The 24,196-nt window shown below is 40.3% G+C and overlaps 2 protein-coding genes across 4 annotated transcripts in view; one reads left to right on the top strand and one right to left on the bottom strand.

Annotated features, from left to right (window-relative positions):
- The window catches only part of LOC114003310 (cytosolic phospholipase A2 beta-like), a 58,773-nt gene extending 48,268 nt beyond the window's left edge, over positions 1–10,505 (top strand). For all 3 annotated transcript variants that reach the window (XM_039388987.1, XM_039388988.1, XM_039388986.1), the window contains 6 exons: positions 630–767; positions 1,925–2,029; positions 2,673–2,858; positions 5,778–5,944; positions 6,279–6,465; positions 8,643–10,505. In XM_039388987.1, the coding sequence (XP_039244921.1) occupies positions 630–767; positions 1,925–2,029; positions 2,673–2,858; positions 5,778–5,944; positions 6,279–6,465; positions 8,643–8,881 (1,022 nt within the window). In that variant the 3' untranslated portion in view covers positions 8,882–10,505. The remainder of the gene's footprint in view (positions 1–629; positions 768–1,924; positions 2,030–2,672; positions 2,859–5,777; positions 5,945–6,278; positions 6,466–8,642) is intronic.
- Positions 10,506–13,980: 3,475 nt separating this feature from the next.
- SPTBN5 (spectrin beta, non-erythrocytic 5) overlaps positions 13,981–24,196 on the bottom strand; it is a 102,493-nt gene continuing 92,277 nt past the window's right edge. The window contains exons 59-68 of the mRNA XM_039388983.1: positions 22,351–22,540; positions 21,383–21,559; positions 20,374–20,478; positions 18,755–19,363; positions 17,864–17,935; positions 16,243–16,329; positions 15,733–15,824; positions 15,467–15,552; positions 14,878–15,013; positions 13,981–14,293 (exon numbers count right to left, since the gene is read on the bottom strand). Of these exons, the coding sequence (XP_039244917.1) occupies positions 14,233–14,293; positions 14,878–15,013; positions 15,467–15,552; positions 15,733–15,824; positions 16,243–16,329; positions 17,864–17,935; positions 18,755–19,363; positions 20,374–20,478; positions 21,383–21,559; positions 22,351–22,540 (1,615 nt within the window). The 3' untranslated portion in view covers positions 13,981–14,232. The remainder of the gene's footprint in view (positions 14,294–14,877; positions 15,014–15,466; positions 15,553–15,732; positions 15,825–16,242; positions 16,330–17,863; positions 17,936–18,754; positions 19,364–20,373; positions 20,479–21,382; positions 21,560–22,350; positions 22,541–24,196) is intronic.

Genomic DNA, 24,196 nt, shown 5'->3' with positions numbered 1-24,196 from the left:
GGAGTATGATGCTGTGATATGACACCCTTTAAATGGACACAGGCCACATTAAAGAAAGGGTATTAAAATGAGAAGATTCTGGAAGGAAAAAGCAATTAGTGCTTCCATTAGGTTAGGTTTATAGCTACTGTTCTACTGCAATGCCTGTACAGGACAGCTTGAGTCAGGAAACTGCATGGCCATGCCCACACTGTGATACTTTCTAGTTTTGTGCTGATGTGTCTTCAGGCTGCTTTGTTATATCATGTCGACTGGCAGGTTTGGGTTAGCTTTCGTGCCAGTTATTCCTTGAAATTTAGGTCACGCTTGCATGTTGTACAGTTGATGCTCTTTAGATTTAGAGAGGCAAGTGAGATTCCAGAATCTTTATATAGAAATAGATATTTAAGCTTTTGAACCTAATGTTAGACTTTTTTCTGAGGGGAAAAGGCTAGATCCTTTTGTATGCAAATCATCTCTCAGTTTGTATGGAGGTCTATGGTACAGCTTGAATTAAAAAGCTGCGAATAGTACTGTGCTGCTGAAACAAGCAAGATCCATGGAGCTTGTGGATAGTTTTATCCACAGAGGAAGGTTTTGTTTTCTTACTTCTGTTACAGTAAACATGCCATGTGTCAATTCTTTTCTAGAGTGGGCAGATTTCTCTCCTTATGAGGTAGCCATACCAAAATATGGAGTCTCCATTCCTTCAGAATATTTTGACAGCAAGTTCTTCATGGGAAGGCGAGTGAAGAAGCTGCCAGAGTCTCGGATCTGCTATCTGGAAGGTGACCTAACAGTGCAATACAGTTAATCATGATATTAGCTAGCCACTGGCCTGTGTACAACACTCCTTGCCAGCAAGTCTGCTCTAGTCTTGATTCAGTGTGCACTTTTGTACACTTCTACTCTTTGTAAAACTTCTTTCCTTCTGTCCTCTCTTTAAGCTGGGCAGATTTGGGAAAGTTGCAGCATGATTCCCCTTACATTTTCTAAACCAAACAAGATAGTGGAAAAGGAAAGTTGAGGAAATAATAAGCCTTCCTTCCCTGAGCAGTCATCAACTCTTCAACTTCATAAACTGTATTTCTAGAGAATGCATTACTGCAGTAGAGTTGGAGGGATCTGAAAATAAAATGTCATCTAAAACAATCCACAAAGGTGAGAGCCACCTGAGCTTTGTGGGTTGAGAATGATGTCACTAATCTTCTTTGCCCATAAGGATGAAGGAAGCCCTTTGAACTTTGAACAGCTACCTTGACTGGCCATTCTGCCAGTAAAGGTAAAGAAAAGGGTAAAAACAGCTAGTCAGAGGAACCCATCTATCCCAGGCAGATTTTAAATCCTTGCGAGAGTTTTAGTTTTCATACCAAAACCAGGGGTCCAGTGGAGACAAAAAATATATTTCTCTCACTGTGAAGTCTGCTAGAGGTTGAATTTGTTCCTCATGTAAGTACCTGGCATGGGGCTTAATGACAAAGAATAGTTCTTTCTTTTCCAAAAGCAGACTCACATATGGAGCCAATTCTATTTTGACCTTGGACCAGTTGTAGTCCACAGAAACAAAATGTGCCTGAAAGGAAGAAATGGGTCTTACGTCAATTTAAAGAATAAATTGGTTTAAAGAAGGCCCTGATGCTTCACCATGCTTTTAAAGCCTGCTTCTCTCACAGCTACACAGTAAACACTCTAAAATATCATTTGGGTGATAAATACCTCTTGTTACTCTCTACTATGCAGTGAATGGTCTGTATGTAGTTCCCTCTTGAGAAAGAGCAGTAAAGTGCTGACACCATTATTTTTGAACTCTGTGAGACCTACTGCTTAAGCTGTGTTATGACAGGGTCTGTTTACGTGGGCCAATAATATGAGGCATGGATACTTGTAATAGTCAGTGGTTAACATGTGGTAGGGCAGTATTTTCACCATGTGATTTGGCTTGCAGGTCTTTGGACAAACATCTTTACTAGGAATTTGCTGGATGGCTTGTACTGGTCCTCAAATTCAAATGAGTTCTGGGAACGATGGGCCCAAGATATGGTAGATATAGGTAAGAGTTTAAAAATCAGTATTTATTTTTGACCAGATAATACTTCCTATTCAGGAGAAGCTTAAGAAAGGTACACTGTTGATGCTGTTTGTGAATAATCTCTCACATGTTCACTCTAAATTGCATGTTGTGTTGCCTCACTGTGGGTCTTCCAGAATAATTTTAATCCATATCAGAACGATCACTATGTTATGTTTTCTTTCTTTTCTTTTTCCCTCCTCTGCTCTCCTCTGCCCTCCCCTGCCCTGCCCTGCTCTGCCCCTTCCCTTCTTTTCTTTTCCCCAGAGCCACACTTCATGCTAGTTACAAATGTTTTTCATTTCAAAATTCCTCCTGGTCTGTTATATGACTCTGCCCATGACTGCAAATGAGAAGGGTGGCTTTTACTTGTGGACAAAAGTACAAAGCCAGTATGTCATTTGAAAGAGTAAAAGACAAAAGCTGTGGTTGCTTTATAGAAAACCAAATATCTCTTTGTTTAAATGATATGGGTCATGTGCATGTGTTTTCCAGCAGCCTACAAGAAACAGAGAGAAGAGGGACCCACAGAAAGAAGAGAAGGGCAGCTAGCCAGTAAATGGGCCTGGCAGAACAGGTTGCTGATTTTTTTCCCCTCTATTTCATAGTTTCTTCTCTATTTCAGAAAAACATTCCCCTGAGGATGATATCACTGTCATCGAGCCTCCATCCTGTTTGTCAGGGAAGTTGTATGAAATGTTTCAGGACATTATGACCAAGCGCCCACTACTGGGAAAGTCTCATAACTTCCTGAGAGGCTTAGAATTTCATAAGGATTATATACATCAGAAAAAATTTATTGAATGGAAAGGTAACTGCAACAAAGAGTTAGCTGCATTGTGCAGGTAAAACTTTGGAAAACTCACATTTAGAGATATTTTTTTCAGGGTTTGGAAATCTGTTGAGGTAAAACTATGTTCACAGTGTCTGTTGCTTTAGGGTAACAGGCTAAAATGAACTAGTCCATGGGCTGCTCTTTCCCTGCTGGAAGATATCTGTAATTTGTGTCAAACCATGCTCTTCTACAGGAAGTTCGTCACTCTGCATAGGTACAGTAGTCCAAAGATTCATGAATGGCAGAATCTTTTGAGGTCAAGAAACAAAGGTAACACCAGAAGCATAAAATAGCAGGTTATTATGTGGATCAGATGAAGGAAAGGACTGGTTGTAAGTCTGTGGTTGCCCATATGTCTGGTATTTCTGCCTGATGATTTATCCATCCAGAGACCTCTCTTTAACCCCTCAGAAACAGAAGTACCAAGATCCTGCTACAGAAAGTTGAAATCACATAGGGTTAGACTGTATGTATTAAACAAACAGAATATGTAGACTTGATGTATAAATGGAACAGCAATTTTCTATGGTCTGTGCTCTGCAGGAAGGCAAAGTAAACAGTCATAATAGTTTTACCTCAAAATCTATGAAACAATCTGTGAAATGATAGCAAGGTGATGGAGCCGAGGTTTTGTGGATCAGAAACCTTCCTATAATCCCACCACCCTCATTTATTCCATGAACAGGTGTGGGAGGACCCCACATTATCAAGGTTAATCCGACTTCAGCAAGAAAGTATGCATTCTCTGCCTCCTCTGAGTCTTTCTCTTTGGCAACTTGTGTTTTCTTTCCCCTCTTTTATGCAAGTTACAGTATGTTTTGTCCCTCTCTGCCATTGCTACATGGTTTGCTGACAATGGCAAGACAGGGTGGTGCTTTTTTTGGATTAAGGCAAAGCTCACAGTGTGCTATCTGCTTTCAAAATGTTCAGTAAGCAAAAAGTCAGTGTCCTGAAAGAGTCTGCTCTTAGAAAGTAAATGAGAGAAGGAGAAAACAAGTAGCATAAGAAGGGTGGGTGAGAGAAGGAGCAAGCAAGTAGCTTAAGAAGGTGGATGAAGGATGAAATTGTCAGTCAGTAAATGTTAAAAAAAAGCTTTCCTTACATTTGCTGATTACCACTTTTAAAGACAAATGGGTAGAAGCAGATTTCAAGGAGGATTTTGTGGAAGCGAGCATAGGAACACTAAAGACTATCTTAGGATAGACAATCTACAGATAAAGTAAAATATATGGAAAACGTGAAGTCTGGAGAGGGAAAAGGGAAACTGAAAGTCTGGAGTGGGAAAATGAGCAGATTTTCTATCTTCTTTTGGTTGCCTGCACAAGACCAAGCTAAACCCTAGGAGCAAGATGTCAGGTCTGTGAACAGAATTGATAGTCTTGTGGTAGGTGAAGTCTCCAGAATATAACTTTGTTTTAAAGGCTTCCCTACATCTGAGGTTATCTGACAGATTAAAACAAAATTTTAAATGTCTGATTTTCCTGGTGAGATATTTCAGAACTAATACCGTGGAATTAGTGTAATGCGTTTACAGTAGGGTTCATGCTTTCAAGGGAATTCCTGAGACAGGACTTCTTTAAAGAAAGTCTCTATTTGCATGTGGGATGGAAGAAGAGATTCTCACAAGAAAATGCCTTCTTGTAGTTCACATGTCCAACCATGAATAAATGCTGCATATTTCCACCTCTGTGATAAGAAAAGGAGGGTAATGTAATTTCAACTAAAATTTTCACTGGGCCAAAGACAAGTAAAAAGCTCTGTTTCTTTTGTGAGGGACTGCAAGCAAATGTCTCTCATGACAGCAGAATCTGTGAATTCTCAGCAGCCTTGAATGCTAAAATAAGTTATTACTTCAAGCTGCTGTGAAACATTCCAGGCTATGGAACAAGCTAGTTACTCTGTACAGTTTAAATTAACACTACAGAACGAGGCCAAGGAAGCAGAGAGGTTGAATGAATTAAATGCTGCAGTATTTCTGTGATCAACAGTTTTTTAAAATGCCTAAACACAATAATTTAAGGCTCAAGTGTTCTGCTCTGGGCTTTCTACCTCATTTTGTGAACTTGAGGGACACCCTTAACCCATTATTTTGATACTTAAAACCATGGCAAAATGTTTCATGTTTCATGGGACTAGAAGAGTACTAGGGGAACAATAGAGGACTTGCTGTCTATAGGGCAAGTTGGTGAGGTTGCTAGCATAGAAATAAGAGTCCAACTATCAGAAACTGGCTTTAGATCTCAACTTACCAGTTGGTATAATCCCCTTTTGGCTCTTTTTGGCATTAATGTGAGGTTTAATTAATTCAAGCAGTATTTTAAGCTGTTGGTAGGGGATACTGTGTGCATGATGTGGTATTTTTTTGCAGATAATTTATATGAGATCACTGAAAGCAGGTTGAAGTCAGATTTTTCAACATGGGAGAGGAACCTAACCCTGAGAATACAAAAGCAAAAAAAGAGCAATGCAAAAATGCAGCGATGTATTGCATTTGTTAGCTGTGTTGCTACACTGTGAAATTGTTTTTGTTGTTTACATTTTTCCCAGTTCTTAGGGGGAAAAAAATCTGTTGAAGTCTGTATTCTGTGAAAAATGACTCCCCAGAGCAGCTGTGAGGTCAGTGGAGTCTGTGTATCACCTGTCCTCTTCCTGGCTGCCTCATGGCCTGCCTTTGTGAGTGTGTCTGGGAGAGTGTGGTAACAGGCCAGATGGGCCCAGATGTGCAGTCTAAAGGGCATGCTTCTGAGGCCATGTTTGTGGGCTTGCGTTATGGAGGGAGGTGACCCTGGTCTTGAGGGCAACCAGGAGGCAGCTCTTAACATGTAGCACAGACAGAATTACTCACTCCTCCTTTCCTAACAGTGCAGCCCTAACTATATTCAAAATGTTTTTCAGACACTGTACTGGACGCTTTCCCTAACAATCTGACACCGCTGCAGAAATATCTTTGTCTGATAGATGTTGGCTATTTCATCAACACCAGTGGTGCAGCACTTTTCAAGCCAGAGAGGAATGTAGATGTCATTATATCCCTTGATTATGGTTTGGGGAGTGTGTTCAAGGTGAGAAGATTAACTTACTCTGTTCTTTACAATTATGGTAAAACTATTCTTATCTTATTAAAACTTTTAAGTAAGTGGTTCTCTAAATCTTGATCATATATTCAAGACCAAACCAGTCACTGTATCTTGAAGGAGGAAAGAAACTTACTTCAAGAACAGAACTATAGAAACTGTTAGGCTCTTTTCTCTATAGTGAATTTCAGCATACACTTCCTAGGATCCTCAGGGAATTGCAGTAACAATTGTTTGCTGGAGACATGTCCTTGATCTCTCCTGGTAAGTAAACCTGATTCTTGGCTTAGAGCTTTAACTCCGTGACATTCTGTGTCCACAGCAATTAGAGATGACGTACAAATATTGCAAGATACAAAATATCCCGTTCCCCAAAGTGGAGCTAAGTGAAGAAGAAAAGAAGAACCCAAAGGAATGTTATGTCTTTTCGGATGCCGAGGACCCCAGAGCACCCATAGTAATCCATTTCCCCCTGGTGAATGACACGTTTAAGGAATTCAAGGAGCCAGGTAAATTCAGTCAACAAAACTATGTACTGTGCTCTACCCCTGGTATGTTTCCACTGATGACAGGCAGAAGAGCAACCTCTGTACACCTGCTGGTCATTCTCCACTTCAAAGTATGGAGGACACAATCCCAGGCAACTCAGTGCCACACTGCGTTGGAAAGCATTGCCAAGAGTGGGTGGGTCTTCAGTTTTGTGAAAAACAAAACAAAACAAAAAATAACCCAGCCCCTGGAAAGTATCTGAATGTTTAATGAATGCAAGAGCAGGCAAAAGCCAAACTTGCTGCAGTGCTCTGCCAGTGCACTCACAGGCTGCAGCTGCATGGCCGGCTGGACCTGGGGCCTCCTCTCTGTGGTTGAAGAGAGGACCATGAACCACTTGTAGTGATCACCTACTTGCACCCAGCTCAGGAGCAGGTGAAATGGCTGCCTGCAGAGAGGGCATGTGGTGCTCTGTCTGGCCCGGTTATTAATGCAAGTAGTGCAGAATTGGTGGAGGCAGAAAGGCAAAATTCTATTGTGTTTTTAAGTAGGACCACAGCAGAATGGGTGTCTCTGAGGCAGCGTTTGGAGAAGGGTAGGAACAGCAGCAAAACGTTTTAAGTAGAGGTCCCTTCTGCTCTGCTATTCACCGATGCTCAGTGAATATGTGCAGTAAGAGCTAACCAAGAAAACCACATTTAGAAACTCTATGGATGAAAAGAGGAAATACCCTGTAGGCTTGTTCAGTGGTTGGAGATGGTCTAGATGGCAATGTGTGGTGAGATCTGGTCATTGAGCAGTGGCTGGCAGGTAAAGAAGGTGAGGTTTTTGGAATCTCTCTGAATGAAAGATAGATGAGATGATGCAGAGCAAAGCAGCTGCTGCAGCTTCTCAGTGCTCCAGGCACAAATTGGTGAGCTATGACGCTCACTTGCATGTCTCTAGCAGTTGGTGATTCATCCATCAAGCTGACAACTAGCAACTGATGTGGGTAGTTGGGGGAGGAAGGTCCTTGGCAACCTGGTTTTGTGGATTTCAATTTTAACAGTGGAGCTTTTTGTTTCTAGGCGGATGAGAGACACCTTGTGGAATGTGGGTACTTTTTTCTTGTTTTTAACTATTTAAATTCCAAAGAGACTCAATTTGTGAAGTGCCCATTTACAATGCAAGTATTATAGACTGTGCTTTTGTGTGCTTGAGGCAAATGCAGCTTTATATGGATGTGGGTAACACAGATAATATCTCTCTGAATATTGGGAGGCTCAATAAAGCAACACTGGTTATTTTAATACAGCCACTTTTAGTGACAGCGTGTGCCCAGGACCCTGATATCACACTGCCCTGAAACCACTAGGTTAGACTAAAACCTGATATTTCTCAAGCAAAATTCATGTCAGTTCATGAGCTTCTGGTTGACTCATAAGGAATATCTCAGCAGTCTTTGTAGTCCTGGTGACACTCCTCTCACATTACATTTGTGTTTTGGGCATATTTGGTTCAGACTGCAAGGAGATAGGCAAAAAAAAACCAGCAAGAAATGTAGCTAAATTTTTGTAGAAACATAAATATGAGACTGCAGAAGTCCCTGGTGCAAAAATATTGGCCTAACAGGGATTATGGATGTTGCCAATTCCAAGAGGCTGAGTTAACTCAAGGCCAAGCTGGAGTTTGCTAAGAGTCTGATGTGGGGTCCTCTGGTCCGTCTGTACCTACGCACTCTGCAACAGGCAGTGCTATGTGGTTAGCATCACAAGGCCTCCTTGTATGTACTCACTCTAGCTGGCAAATGTGCACTTGTCACCTGTCGCTGTTAACTGAGGGGTGATCATGGATTTTGAAAGGTGTTCCAGGTGTGTGTCTTGTCTGAGAGTCAGACTTACGGGGTTTGGGAAAGGATGTGGACCCATGGGCACACTGCCAGGAATAACTGTCTGCAGGGGCAGGATAAGGAGGAATGTAAGGATTTGTGCCAGCTCTACTGAGGGATTTCCAGGATGGAGGCTTAGCAGGAGGGGAGGGAGGAGTAATTGGGAAAACTGACCAGGAATGACTCTTTCAAGCTGTGGGGTGGGTTTGTAGTAATTCCTGGGGGTTGTTTTTAACAGTGGGTTCTGCCAAGTAGATCCGTCCCTTACAACACCGTGTATTTAGTACTCCAGATTCAGCTCACTGTGGTGGGTTTTGTCTTACTCTGCAGGGGTAAAGCGTGGTCACTCAGAGATGGAAGAAGGCAAAGTAAATCTGGAGAACAGCTGCTCACCCTACTACCTCATTAGGCTAATCTACTCCTCTGAAAATTTTGATAAACTCGTGAACCTGAGCAAATACAACATCCTCAATAACAAAGACATGCTCCTCCAGGCAATCCAGAGTGCTGTAGAACGGAAGAGAAGCAGCAGGACTGGGAATGTCTCCAGCTACTCTGGATACCCCTAGGCTGGGTTTTTGCACTGTTTCCTACTGAAGGCTATGGGAGCACATTGGAACACATCACAGTCACATTGCGACACATCGCAGTGTTCATTATTTGCAGAAAACTGAGGAAACCTGTACATTTCTCATCTTGCCTTGTTCAAGCTCCTAACTTTCAAAAGGGTTTATTTAATCTTATTCCCCCATGTTTTCAGCCCACAAGAGCCTCACACTGTGGTCTTACTTGTTAAGAAATTAAGGTCCTGGTTAGCAGAGACCTCTCAGGATCTCCCTGATGTTATATGATATGGTGGTGCTAGATAGTTTCTTTTATGTGCCTGTCCTTTCAACTCTGAGCCCATTATTGATGTCTTTTCAATGCTTCATTACAAACCAAGTCCTGGCCATTTGCATTCAGTAATGTCCAGATTTTCAGATAGGCTGAGCAACTTGAATTTGCACTGAATTGGTGGGCTCAGCTTTGAAGTCAGGCCAAAGAATCATGCATATATATGTGAACAATGTCCAAACTGCAACGTGGACAGTCACGTTCTGTCTGGCCAATTCCCCTTGCTGATTTAGAAGTTACTCCTTTTTTTTCTGCAAGAGTTCGACACAGAAACGCTACTCCAAATGCCACAAGAGGGGCAGTTACATTTCAAGGAGAGATGATGTTAGCTGCAGTGAGTGAGTACGGTTCTTTTGAGTGTTGGCTGGAGGAAAAGTTCTGAATAAAGCGTGAGTAATTGCATTGATTTATACCAGCAGTGCCTTTATGCGTTAAAATGTCAAGAGCCTGAAACAAACTTATGATAGCAGAAGCTTGAGAGGAATAATTACCATAGACTCAAGTACATTTAATTAAATAATCATGACCAAGCCATAAGCTGGTGCTCCTTATGGATGTAAACTGAATGTACGACAACATAACTCACTAGCAGAATGCATAGCCATTGTATTTTCACAGCCAGAAGATTTTTACCTTTTACAGTCTTCTATCCCTAATGTTACAGACAAAGTATTTTTAAAAGGTGCTACACAAAATAGGGCATGAAATAAAAAAAGGAAATTCTCTATCACGCCTCCTTGTTGGAGGAAAATATTTGGAAAAATAACACCTGGTTTTCATTTGCTTTGGAGTGCAGTGAGAGATTTTTGCCTTGAACTAGGAGCTTGGAACATCTTTATGGCCTTCCACTATATTAAAAAGATGGTAGGGAAGGATGCTGAGCAATATAAAACAGAGATCCACAAAAGTGAGAGGAGTTTGCAGACTTCTCTAACATTGAAGGATTTGGACCTGCTTCTGCCTTGTTTATTCTGAACACAGCATATTCACCAGGGACCTCCAAGGAAAATCTTATACATTTCTTTCATGTTGGAAATTTACTTGAGATCTAGAATTATTTTATTTGAAATCCAAAGTTAGACAAAGAAAGAGCAACAGGGTATATGCAGGCAGTACTCAAGCTCGAAGGGAGAGCATTTACAAAGACTTCGTTGCCTGAACCCTGCATCTACTAAATGCTGCTTCTGCTGCAATGGCAATGAGTAAGTTGTAGTAATATTCCTTGTACAATGCTAATTTCCTGAGCTAAAGAATATCATGCAAAACCTGAGGAGTAGTAAAAGCTGAAATGCAACTGTACAGCTGAATTCTGGCCATGAGACGTTAACAACTAATGGGATACCAGCTGCAAGAAAAAAAAAAGAACCATTTTGAGTTGAAAGGTGAGATGGCAGCAGGGGGCTATCTCAAAAGAGAGAGTCCTACCAGCAGGATCTGTTGCCTTTGCATAGGAGAGCAGCATGTCCTGGCACAGTATTTTGTGGCACATACAAATTTTTGTGCTCCTCTGGCTGGTCCTATAAAGAAACCCCTCCCTATAACCTGCTTGGACAGAACACAAACTAATTCCATGATGACTGCAAAGAGACTATGTGCTCCCGTGTCTCATGTCCTGGTGCACCCTGATTCACCTAGGCTCCACAGACATTTGGTGTTTGACCCCCTGCTTGCCCTGGCTGGAAAGGATGGACAAGACGTGAGTAACACCATCATGCTGTCCATCTCATATTCTCACTGCTCTTGGGACATCAAATTATTGCCCATGTTTTCCAGCATTACACTATTACACAGGAGCCGCAAAGGTTTGAGCTGCAGGAGAGGGCTGGGGGCTGAACAGTTAGGGGGGAGTCCCAATAACAGCACCTGATAGCAGCTAGGTAGTTGTGGGCAGGGAAGGTGGAATCTCACTTTGCCAGGAGAACTGTCACCAAAATTTGTGCCAACACTTAAAGTCAGCTTGGGGACTGCTGTTCAGTTTTGCAGCTGGAGGCACACACAAGCATATACCCTTTCATCTCCTTGGGGCCCCATGTGGTACCACTGTAGCCTTAAACGATAATAGTTTTATCAAATATATTTTTGGGTTTCAGGGCTTAAAATTGTGTGAGGGCTCTATCATTGCCTGTCAGAGTGCCTTTTTGTTTTATTTTGGTTACTTTTTTGGTTTTGTAACATGACATGGATGTGACACATGGCAACAGGTTTAGTGGTGAACTTGGCAGTGCTGAGTTAACGGTTGGACTCGATGGTCATAGAGGTCTTTTCCAACTTAAATGATTATATGATTCTATGACATTAAGGGAGTACATTGCTGGCTTGATGGTGTGGCAGGAGGACCTGGAGGGCATCTGTGAGGGCAGAGGCTGCTGGAGGACTCTGCAGGGTGAAGGGACCTACACCTACACAGTCTTGTCTGTGCAGCTTCTTGGGAAGTGGTAGCTGGTACAGGCTGTCTCTCAAAGCACACCTGAGCTGTGGTTCACAGCATTCTGATATGCACAGCCCCGAACTCATAGAACTATAGAGCAGAGTTTCAGCAACATGAGGCCGATCAGTGATCTGTGCTCTGGACTGGTCCTTGGTCCTTGTTCTTTTTGGGTATACAACGAGGCTAAGGGCCTCTGAAATTTTGTGTGTTTGTTCCCCAAAGGTTGTGGTTTCATTTTTTTACCTTGGCCCCATTCTTGCCTGGCCTTGTGCCACATGCTGTCCTGTGACTGAGCAGAGTGCATGCAAACCAAAGCAAGCACTTCCAAGAGAAAGCTGTTTATTTGTGTCTCACCCTAAAAAGGCATATGACATGCTTATAAATCAGGCATTGCTAGTCTGGTGTTATGTTTGCTTAATGACTGAATATGAATGCATGCCTGCCAAAAAGTCACCTGAAAGGCACCCCAGATCACTACTTTCCGATGGATAACCCCCACAAATACAGAGCTTGCTATCTGCTGCCAAACACAGACGAAACAAAAGTTTGTTCTAATAACTGCTAGCTGTTCTTCAGAGAAATTGCTTGCTTGTGACTTTTAACTATTTAATAATATATTAATTAAAATATAGTAATATATTAATTAATAAAATATTGTGAAGGAACACCAGATCCATGAAACTTTATGCACTTAAACACAAGACAATGTTTTTTCCACTTGTATTAGCAGTATTTACTACTAAATGCCTGCTGAGAACTTCATAGGGCATTTGCTGCTTTCAAGATTGGATGGAAAAATCTGGGAGAAGATCTCCAGGTTTACAAGGCATAGAGAGCCTTGGAAAAAGTGGAACAAAATCTGCCTCCTGTGGTAAAACCCTCTTCAGTGGAATGGCACAAGGCAGGGTAAAGAGGCAGCTGTACTAAGCCACAACCAAGGCACAGCTTTGTTTTGCCTCTTGGTGGTTTGACCTGAGTATAGAAGGCTGCCTTTCTTGATAACTTTGCTGTTATCAGTTGAATGGTAAGTTTAAATGGTAAATTTAAAATACTTTTAAAAAATGTTAGGTTTTTTTTTTTTTGTTTTGTTTTGTTTTGTTTTTGTTGTTGTTGTTGGTTTTTTTGTTTGTTTGTTTTTGGGGTTTTTGTTTGGTTGTTTTTGGGTTTTTTGTTGGTTTTTTTTTTGTTGTTGTTGGGGTTTTTTGTTGTTTTGTTGTTTTTTTTTAATAAAAGCAGCTAAAAATGATCAACAATAATGAAAATGCATCAGTTTCCCATTACTTTCATGTGCTGGGTTTTTTGGGTTTTTTTGTTTGTTTTTTTTTTTTTGTGACAGGCAGCAGCTCCAGCTGAGGTACAGCAGATGAGAGAGCTGGACTAGCCAAAAAAAAATAAAATTATTAGATCACCTTGTTGGATGCAAGTGACTGATCTGAATCAGTCTAAATTTAAACTCTAGATGTTGCATGTACCCAGAAAGTATTTACATAAACTTGGTGTAAAGGGTTCTCCTTCCCTTCCACTGGAGAATTAGTCAGGGCAGAGGAGAAGACTGCAAGGAAAGAATGAGAGTCATGCTTCAGATGGGCTAGAAAAGGACCAAGGCTGAAGTCCTTGTCAGAGGATTTAAGGACTTGAAGCTTTAGCTTCCATTTGTCAAAGAAGAGCCCCCAGCCACTATGACCTGGGGGTAGAAAATGTCCTTTCTTCCCATCTTCATGCTAGATAACTCTGGCTCAGCAACAGAGATAAGTCGGGGAAAATATATATATATATATTCGTCCCCATGGTTACACCATACACACAAGCTCCAAGCATGTGGAGCTTGCTGTTTGGGGACTAGACCTCCTCCTTGCTAACCTGCATTTCCTCTCCTTTTACACTGAAAGAGTGGTTGTTCATGCCTTATTTTAGATTCAGATTCCATTAAAAATGAGTAACACTGCAGGACTTTTCTTATTCCTGATAACTTCATCCAGAAAGAATTGGCAAATAGGGAATTTTTGATTAATGTGTTGTAAAAAGGCAAGACTATGGAGACTACAAAACACTGCAGGAAGTATATAGCAAACATTACCTTTGGGTGCACAGACCACTGAAGCCTCTTAAATCTAATCTGTTGGTGTCTGCAAATCCACTTGCAGGTGGCTGTAGTTCAATCACAACTTGCACCTCATGCTCTGCTAGGTGCTCCCCACTCTTGTCTTGCAGAGTCATTCCACTTGAGCTGTCTGGCTTAAAGATGCCTCTGCTCTTCCCTGAGGTAACTCAGAGTAGATATCACTTGTGTGGTATGCTGAATGACAGAGTTGTCATACACATAAAAGTATACCAGATGCAGTCCTGTTTAATTGTATTTAAAGATTTTATGAGATTTAATACATAATTTAAAAAGTTTCAAGGGAATCGATTACCTTAAAACATATCCATACATTTCCAGAGGGCTGAGTTAAGATATAATGATCTGGTATTCCTTGAGGCAAATATAATTTTTCTCTTCCTGCTTCTAGTAGAGATGGAAGCAGTTTTGTTTTATTTCCACTTTGTTCTAGACTTAGGGTGGTGATGGAGGCTTGTGTCCCTGCAGTCTCATCTTCCTTAAAATCTGGAAAATTCTGCAGACTTTCTCTCCGCTTTGATTTTGAAGGATGGTGTTCTCCTATCAACAACAAGCATCACCAGAAAATCAGGTACAATCTAGAGTAGTTTAAATCACTCTGTATATATAAGAACTTACTAGGCATCTAGCTCAGCAGCAAAAGTCTGCCTGGTAGCAGGATTAGGATTTCATATCACAGTCTGCAAGTTTTTACAGTCTCCAAATGCAACAGAAAGTGATTTACACAAGCCAAATTTCTGAATTTGGCTATGGCTATGTTTTCCATGTCTGTGTCTCCCCTGAGCCTCCTTTTCTCCAGGTAAACAATCCCAGCTCCCTCAGAGGCTCCTTGTAAGACTTTTTCCTCTAGACCTTTCACCAGCTTTGTTGTCCTTTTTTGGATACGCTCCAGCTTTCTTGAAGTGAGGGGCCTAGAACTGAACACAGGACTCAAGGTGTGACTTCACCACTGCCAAGTACAGTGGATGATCACAGCCCTAGTCCTGCTGGCCACACTATTTCTGTGACATTAGTGACAGAGGAGTAGGACTTTCGACCTCAGGGCAGTCTCTCTTTGTAGGTGACTGCTACCTGAGCACAAACAGCGCTGACATCTGTTCAGCTTTGTGGCACAGAACCCATACCTCACGAGTGAGCTTTTGCTGGTGAGTCTTTCAGCTGAGTCCCTGTCTGTAAAGTCCCACAGTCTTTTCTGGGAGGTCTCTGTATTTGGAGTGAAAGGCTGCACCATCACTGTGGAATGTGATCTGTTACTGTTTCCTGCAAGGTCAAAAATACGCACAAATAAAAACCTTCTGAAGTAGCATTACAGGCAGAGTTTGCCTTTTCTGGGTCCATAACAATTTTCTCTGTTCCTTGACTTCCTTTCCAGTAAGCCACTGCTTAGAGAAGTGTCCAGAAAGAGATTTAGATTCAGCAGAAAAGCTGTTGATCAGGATCCAAGGCAGCTCCTTAATAAAATACAATCCTTGGGCAAGGCTTGGAAATAACCTGATGTTGGCCACAGTACAACTGAAAGGCTGCTTTGCAAGTCACCCTGGGCATTCTCCTGCCAGGTCACTACATCACAAGGTGACCTGTGTACTTGTGTCTAACAGAGGCAAAAAGGACAGCTCAAAATGCGCTGAACTAAGGACACTTTCTCATTCTATTCTTTCTTTCATCATCACTTGCTAAAAACACAGCTCATTCTTGTAGGAAGTGAGAATTTACCTATATTATTCTGTAGTGATTGTAGCCAGTCCTCCATCAGTGTCTGAGAAGGTGCTGCAAAGTAATACTCTGCCCCATCTCTCAGCCTGTAAATGAGGATAGAAGGTGAATTCTAGTTAGTTTTGCCTTATACCTTCTGTCTTGGTGAGTGTAAGACATATCAGTTACGCCTCTGAACAACATACAGTCTTAGGTGACTGTAGGCAAATGTAACTGTACAGGTAGCTGTGTAGCTTTTCATTTGCACACTTCTCCACAAGACTTACCGCAACATGAAGCTGTTCTCTTTCCTGGTGTAATTTATTAGCTTCTCACATTTGGAGCCTGCAATACTGAGGGAGAGGAGTGTGGATATGTTCTGAAGGGGGATAAAACAAAAACAAAATGTCTTCTGCGTCTGTTCTGCTGGGATTCAATTCCATACCAACCTGCAGGCTAACTAGACACCCATATTTTTATGCCGCTAACTTTATAACTAGGATCACTGAATAGAAAGAACTACAGAGGAACAATGGATGATTGCATTGTATCTTGAAGGTGAATCTTGCATAAGATACTTCTTTTAAGGAATATCCTTGAAAATTTATGAAAACTTATTATTCTGTTTTATAGTTGGTATCAGTTGAATAATTGCTGAATTTTCATTCAGCTGACATTTGAAAGAGAACTGATTACCCCTTACCCAAACCAAAGCAAATGTTTTTAAATGCAATCTTTTAAATGCACTTTTACATAGGTAGACAGAGATTACTAGAAGGAGTCAAAAACTGAATTACCTTAGATGCTTCTTTTTCATCATTATAGAAATCAAGCTTTAATCCATCAAGTTTTACATAGAAGGATTTCCAAGACCTTGAACCTGGCTACATGAATAGAAATGGTAATAAAATTTAGTCATTAATTATATATTTTATAGGAGTAGTGAAATCTTTCATATGCAACTTCCCCAAGAAGCCAGGAGCTGTCCGTATTATGATCACAGAAGTTCTCTTAGTCATTATTATCTCCTAGAAGAGCAGAACCTACTATAGTTTCTGGTGAGGGTGATTCAAGAAGGGCTCTCTATGAGTCAGGACTGAACAAATGACATAACCTGGCTCAAGCAAGCTCGGTATACCATCTTGGCCAGCAACATCTTTGAAGGTGGATAATCAAAGTTATGTCTAATTTCTGGCCACTAAAATTTTTTCCTAGCCGGAACACCAGCCCCTGCCTGCTGGTCACAGACTAGTTTTGTCAAGTGTGTGGTTTCAACCTAATGTGGCTGCTGAACTCTTCTTAATTTCTTAAACTAACCCCAGTGGAATGCTACTGAACAATGTGCAAAAGCCAACCCCAAGTATGTATTACTGTAAGGTTTTAGTTTAGTGCCATGAGACTCTTCTGGATGAAGGATCCTATTACTTTTGTATATTCATATTTTGTTATGTCAGTGAATCAAGTTGACAATTTGGTAATTCAGAGAAAAGGAAAGAAAAAGTTCTGAGGAACGTAAGTCATATTTTTTTTTTTGTTTGGTAATACGGAAGTTTGGTATCACTGCAAACTAAATTCTATATATACAGAAGAGAAGAAAAACTAAATTTCTCTTCCAGAAGATGGAGTCCATACTAGATTCAGTTTTTAAAAGAGGTCTTTCAAGTTAAAAAATTTGGGGGAAATAATCTATGGGACAAATAATCCAAGACAACTTTATGTGCAAGACTTCAGGAAACACTGAGATGTCTACAGATTGGTGGTGAATATTAGAAAATTTCCTGCCCTGTTGTGATCATTAGGTTTCTGACCTGAAGTGGTATTATTTCCCAGGATAAGAATTTAGATTTCAGTTTCATTCAAATCCAGATTTAAGAAACCAATTCTTCAAAGATAAACAGAACTTTAATTCTCTTCTAGCACAGTTAGAAATTATAAGTATTGGGAGCATGGGACTGAGGGCTTCCATTGCCAACAAACTATCACATGCTGTTATAGGATCATGAAGCTTTAGGTTTTTTGGGGTGTGGGGTTTTTTTTTTACTTTTTGGTCTTGATGTTTTTTGGTTTTGGTTTTTTTTTTTTTAATATTGGTGGTTTTTTTTTCAAATTCAGTTGATATACTGAAACGTGTTTATAACTAGGAAATGTAGTTAACATGTTCATACAGCCTAGGCTCTGGTTCATACATCCATTAAATGTATGACTCCCATGTCAGGCAAAAATTACATCATCTCTTAAGGACTTGATCAGGTACTGCCAAAGTCAGTGGACATTTCCTAATACATTTTAGGATAACTGAAGCAAACCCCTAGTACTGAGCTCCTCTTCAGCAGGGGATTATCCTGAAGAAATCTGAGCAGGTCTGGACTATAATCCAAGGAAAATGAAATAACCCAGAGTGATGGCATTTGTTTCTACCTGTTGTCTTCCTGGAAGGACCTGGTCTCTCTTCTCTAAGAAACCCTCCATGTTCTGGAGACTTGCAGAAACCTGAGACACACAAGAACATTGCTACTTAACTTTAAAATGGCCCTTAAGCATATGTTAAAATTTCTGAAGGTCTTTTTTAGATAAATTCCATGCAAAGAAACTAATCTCTGCTTCCTCTAGCCTTTACATTAACAGCACAGCTAGAAATCCTTCGATGTTGCAATCATATCTTTGATATACTACCTAAATGAAGAGAATTCACATCCTTCTAGAGCAATTTGCTTATGAAATTCGCTCTATCATATTGTGTTCATTAATATTATTTTTATATTATTAACTACATTTTACAACTTAAATGGTTCAAGTTATTCATACCACCTCTATAAATACTGAGTTACACCAATGTGTAGTGTTGTACTGGTACACTTGGGTATGTGACAAACACATTCCTCTCAGAGTACAGGAGTACAGGAGTGATGAGTTAACAGTGTGTTTCCTGCCTGGGTGAGCAGGAATTGTTGGTTCTAGTCTTGCACAAGTCAGCTCTTTGGCAAGTGTGCCATTAAGTCCTGCCTCTCTCTGACTTCTAAACTCAGTGGACATTAAGCACTGCTACCTCACATAGAGGGTGTAGGTAAATCTGCCGTCTCGCCTCTTTGTGAGTCAGCATCTCCTGGCTGTTTTTAGGTGCTCTGCTGAGTATTCAGCAGCCAGAATAACCTCAAGTTTGGGAAAGAAAAACAGAAACCAATATAGTTGTTAAGACCTAGTCTGTAAAGCTGAGCAAATTAAAAATGGTTTTAAGCTTTACATAACTGCTTAAGTCAACTGTCATTGTGGAAAGTGTTTCAATTGCAAAGGCACATTCTGTGGGCTTACCGAAGACGTATTCTCTAGTCTCTCCCGAGAGGAGTTAGACAGCAGTAAGTTTGGTGATATATCTAGGGACCTTTGTCCAGGCTCGGGTGGTGTTGCCATTAGTTTGGAGATAGAGGAGCCTATAGCACCTTTTTCCTGAGGAGATAGGTGCTCTGTGGCACGAGATTCTGACAAACTGCTACTGTGTTGCTGGTTTATAGGAGTAGGAGACAAAGGAGAGCTTAAAGAACCGTGACTTTCCAAAGAACTAGCTTGTGGACCCACCATCTTTGGTGTAGGTGGAGGGATAATCTCACTGAGCCTTGTTTCAGCTTTCATTTCTGTTTTTTTGCTGCTCAGCACTTCAGGGACATCCTCAGCAATGACTTGTTGGAACCTTGTTGGAGATTTTTCAACAGGGGAGAAAATAGTTTCAAGTGGGGCCCTCCAGGACAGGCTGGGTAAGGGCACAGATGGCAGTGGCATTGCGCTCTTTATCTCTGTCACTTTTGGTGGTGTATTCCTTCTGTCAGATGTTTTTCTTTTCAGAGAGGGAACCCGTACAACTTTGGCTTTATCCTTATGCTCACTGTCTTCTGTGTCCACTTGTTTCAGAAGATTCATTTCTCTCTGTAGGACAGAAGTATTACATTTTTAAAATTACCTTCATTGCATTTATGGATACTTACCTAAGATTTTTATTATTTTAAACAGGAATAGTTTTTCAAATACACTGTCACCTGGCATTGAATTTTAAGGCCTGTTCCTCTGTTGGCATTCTTAGAGCTAGATCTGAACTTAATTGCTATGTGCTAAGCATTATTTTGTTACCCAAACCATGAATACTAATGGCAGTTAATCTCAAATACAGTGAATCCTGACCTTGCTAAGTTCTCTAGAGGCTGATTTTTTAATAAGCTCCAGAGAACTTATGCTCCTTTTTTTGTGTCACTGCTTCTTTAAGTTTTCTGTAAGAGCACTGAGTATCTAGGGGTATTGTCAGGGAAAATTTTAGAGGAAAGGACCTTTGTCCCTTCATTTAGCCAATTTGCAAATCAAATGAAATGAATGAAAGACAGATTTGGCCAAGCTAATTTTTAGCTTAATGTCAAACACAAAAGCTATGTTTTGCTAGTTATTTCAGGAAAATAATTAAAACCTCCCACATTGAAACAGGATCTGAGAGACTCAGTGAATATTTTTTGGTACTTATCACAATCCATTGTAAAACTCTGATGTCAGAAGGAAAAAGGCCTATCAGTGCTTTTATCTCCCTTTATTTTCAGCCCTTTGCTATCATCTAGAATGCTCAGGTAGCTCCAACTCCCTACTGAACTCCCGAATAAAGCAAAATTTCTCCATCTGTGTAGCAAGGGATCACACCACTTCTCACACTCTTTTTGCTTCTCCTAACAGAAGAAAACTTCCACTTCTTCCCTAGAGCTTTTGCAAGCTAGTTATCTTTTTTGATCCACGTATAGGTCTGGTTCTCAGCTGCTCTGTCTGCAATATCTAAGCTTTGGTTACTCATTTACTCCATCTCAGCCCAGGAGCTCAATCGTATGTGGAGTGATATCCAAACAATCAAGGACCCACATCATCCTGTCTCATACACAGCTGATTAACCTTCTAGTACTCACCTTAGTTTTCCTGCTGAGCTGAGCAAATTTCTCCTCCTGTGCTGCGAGCATCTTCTCAAAATCATGGTGTTTCTTCAGTAATTCCTCTACTTCAGACACTGAATCCTGAATGGAAAAATCACCAGACACGGAGGTCCAAAATCAAGTCCCTCAGAAGAGACCATGCCTAAGATTTTCAGATTTACCTCCTTTATTTAGCCAAATTATGATTCTGAAATTTTTGTAATTGAATGTCTAAATCCCTCCTAGTGTGTGAAAAATTTACACTCAATAAAAGGTCTGTAGCTTGCAGTCTGTCTGATGTGCAGGAGAAAAAGAGCTCAAATAACAACCTTTGTTTTTCTGCAAAGCTATGTAGTACCATGGTTTCCAGCTATAACTGTTTACATACAGATTAAGTACATGGATTCTAGCTTGTGCTACACACACAGTAATTCCTGCCCTATGACAAGGCATCTTAAACCTCTGTCATGCCCTCTGCTTAGTTTTTGATACCTGAGTTTATGACTTTGTTTTCCCATCTTATAAACCATCAGAAGACAGTTCACAATGAGAAAAAAATGCCAAACCAAAAGAAACATGTTGGATGCTAGTGTTTAAAAGAGAATTGACAAGCTAGCTGTCAAGCCATCTGTGTAAAACATTCTACCACTTGATGCGGAGAATGAGGTGGGGAAAAACCCCTTTTCCTTTCAAAACAGGCTCTCAGCATGACAGGGAAGGTTATGTTATCTTATTTCAGAAAAAGGTCTGGAATTCTCCCCAGTCTTCTACCACCCCTTGGAAGGACCACTTCGAGGAGCCCGTCACCATGTCAAAAGCAGCAACTACCCTGGGCTCACTTCTGTAAGATGGCAGAGCTCCCCCCCTTTCTAATCTCAAGGGTGCATTACTGTTTAGACTGTGATTAATTTCAGGCCTGAGCTGGTACACGTGCCAAGCTCTCTGTATATGCTGAGGCATAGAGTGTTCAATAGTGTTTCAGTAGTGTTGCACTGTTGTTACTCACTCCATAGTTAGGATCTGAAAGAAAGCTCTCCTTGGCAGTCAGCCATGCTTCTGCTTGTTCTAGCTCTCTGCGGAGCAATTGAATCTCCCAGTTTTCTTCATATAACACTTTCCTCATGTCCCAGCTCTCCTTTACCTTCTTCATCAGCTCTGACAGCTCTAACAGTTTTTCTTCAATCTAGAAAAATAACATTTGCAATGCCAAGAGGTGAAAAATCCAATCAGATTTTCACAGGACAGCCAACTAGCATGTAATGATTTAGACTTCATGATTTGGAAGATGATCTCTAGATAACTTTGTGGTGTTAGCATAGTTTAGAAAGGATGTCTGGGTTCTCATTTTTCTTACTTGAATTCATTTAGCCTGTACACTGTATAGCTAGATGTTAGAATTTTGTGCATATTCCACATACTGTATGACCAATATTCTGCCATATGATTTCCCAAGATGAAATTTTGGCAACTTGTATTATAGAACTAGTGAGAAGGAGAAGATTCAACAAATACATCTATTTATGGCAAGGCAACAATGGAGAGACTTAAACTGCAGAAAGTTCTCTTGTTCTTTCTGCAACAGAAATAATGTAATCCAGCATAAATTCTGAAGATGTTTTTGGTGGTATGATTTACAGAGAGTGTCAAGACAAGCTTGGGCAAAGTCTAAACATACGTAGATAATAGGATCACAGAAAGGTTAACATTCTTGTTCCTTTGAACATTTCCAAAGAATTATGTATCTTCTGATGTATGCAGGGGCATCAGTCCATCCTACAGGGGATTGCATTGTGATGTGTCATAAGAACTTTAAAATGTGTTTTCTTTTTCTGTGTGTGACACAGGGTGTGTAGCTTTTAACAGTTAAGAATCAGATTGTCCTGTTTAGTTCTGCTCTGAAACAAAGCTGCAACTTCTGTCCCTTTTATGTCATTGGTCACTCTTGTTTGTAAAATATTTAGCTGATCAACACACCTCCACAGACATGAAATGTGCATTCTTCACCAGGTCACCTCCTGCCCGCTGCATTTCTTCATATTTTAGCCACTGCTTCTCTATCTCACGCTTGTATTCCTCATGACGCTTGATAAGCAGTTCAGCTCCCAGGACATCATTTGCCAGTTCCTCAGATATCACTAGTGCATGCATCTCATTGGCCCAGGTCCTATAGAACAGAGCCAAAGGGTAAAAAGGGAAGGAATCCGAGTCTGTTGGATATTTGGGAATGCACACACACATACTATGGCTGTGGATGCATCTATACAGACTTCTGTTTCCTCACAAAAGATATTAATACTGTCCTGATTTTGGCTGACATAGAGTTAATTTTAGTAACTCTTAGTAACTGGTACAGTGCTGTGATTTTGATTTAGTATGAGAATAATGTTGATATCACACTGACGGTTTGGTTGTTGCCGGGTAGTGCTTACTCTAAGTCAAGCACTTCTCAGTTCCCCATGCTCTGCCAGTGAGGAAGTGCACAAGAAGCTGGGCAGGAGGGGAAACATAGCCAAGAAAGCTGACCTGAACTGGACAAAGGGATATTCTGTATCACAGAACACCATGCCCAGTATATAAACTAGGGGGAGTTGGTCAGAAGGGGCCATTTGCTGCTTGGGGACAGGCTGGGTACCAATCAGTGAGAGGTGAGCAATTTTACTGTGCATCAATAGTTTTTTTTGGGGGGGGGGTATTTTCTTCTTTTTTTTTTTAAATTATGATTATTATCTTCATAATTAGTATTATCATCATTAATATTATTATATTTTACTTTATTTCAATTATTAAACTGTTCCTAACACAAGTTGTTTTTTGTTGTTTGCTTGTTTTTTTATTTCTGATCCTCCTCCCCATCCCACTGGATGCCTGGAGGAGTAAGTGAGTGGCTATGTGGTACTTAGCTGCTGACTTGGGTTAAACTGTAACAATATACAAATACACTGATGAAAGTTTACTCAAATATCTATGGATTTTTATAACCTCATATAACATTTCCAGTGCTGTTTCCATAGATAATCTACTAGAAAGACAGCTGCAGCATCTATACATACTGAAGCACTGCGAATTCAAATCCTCAGAAAAAAACTAACTGCAAATGCCTAGGTTATACACATTAACAGTATTTTTATACATTGTAAAGGAACACAGAGACTTTCAGATATCCATCAAAACCTTATCATCATACATGAAAGTACTTCATATGCATATAGAGCACTCCTGCAAAGAAGCATATTGATAGATTTTAAGGAAAATTTTCTACTCCATGAGTCTCAACTGGCATAAACCAATGCATCCTGATTTATCTGAGCTCAGGATCTATCCCTTAGCATAGTTAATATCCAACAGTCAGTAGTAACCACTTCACTCTCTTTATATTTCTACTCATTTCATAGATTAACTTTTTCATTATCTACACTGATCTAAAAATGTCCACATTACTTCTATGGAAATCCTGCTTTAAAACCACAATTTGCATTAAAAATGTATAAATGTTGATGAAGATGACATTAAAATGATGAAATATAATATTTTAAGCTTGGTCTGGCACTTTAGCATATTTCCATGAGCTATTTCAATTTTTACGTTAGACCTCTGCTTATAGATACTTTGGCATGATTGATTTAAAAAAAAAAAAAGAGATTTAGCTCAAAATGCATTTTTAAAAACATTTGTAGATGCTTTAAACCTTCAGCATTTTGTTCTAATGCTGATTTGAAAAACAAAAAAAAAATAAAGGAATTCCCCAGCCATTGAATTCTTGCAAAAAAATGATCCCTAATAATAATGGACAGAAGAGTGTTGGGCAATGCCATTAAATACA

The sequence above is a fragment of the Pipra filicauda genome, unplaced genomic scaffold (genome assembly GCF_003945595.2).
Source record: "Pipra filicauda isolate LSUMZ 115617 unplaced genomic scaffold, ASM394559v2 scaffold6_size6359152_pilon, whole genome shotgun sequence".
NCBI classification, from domain to species: domain Eukaryota; kingdom Metazoa; phylum Chordata; class Aves; order Passeriformes; family Pipridae; genus Pipra; species Pipra filicauda.
The sequence above is the reverse complement of the archived record's forward strand: the minus strand, read 5'-3'. Positions and strand labels throughout refer to the sequence as shown.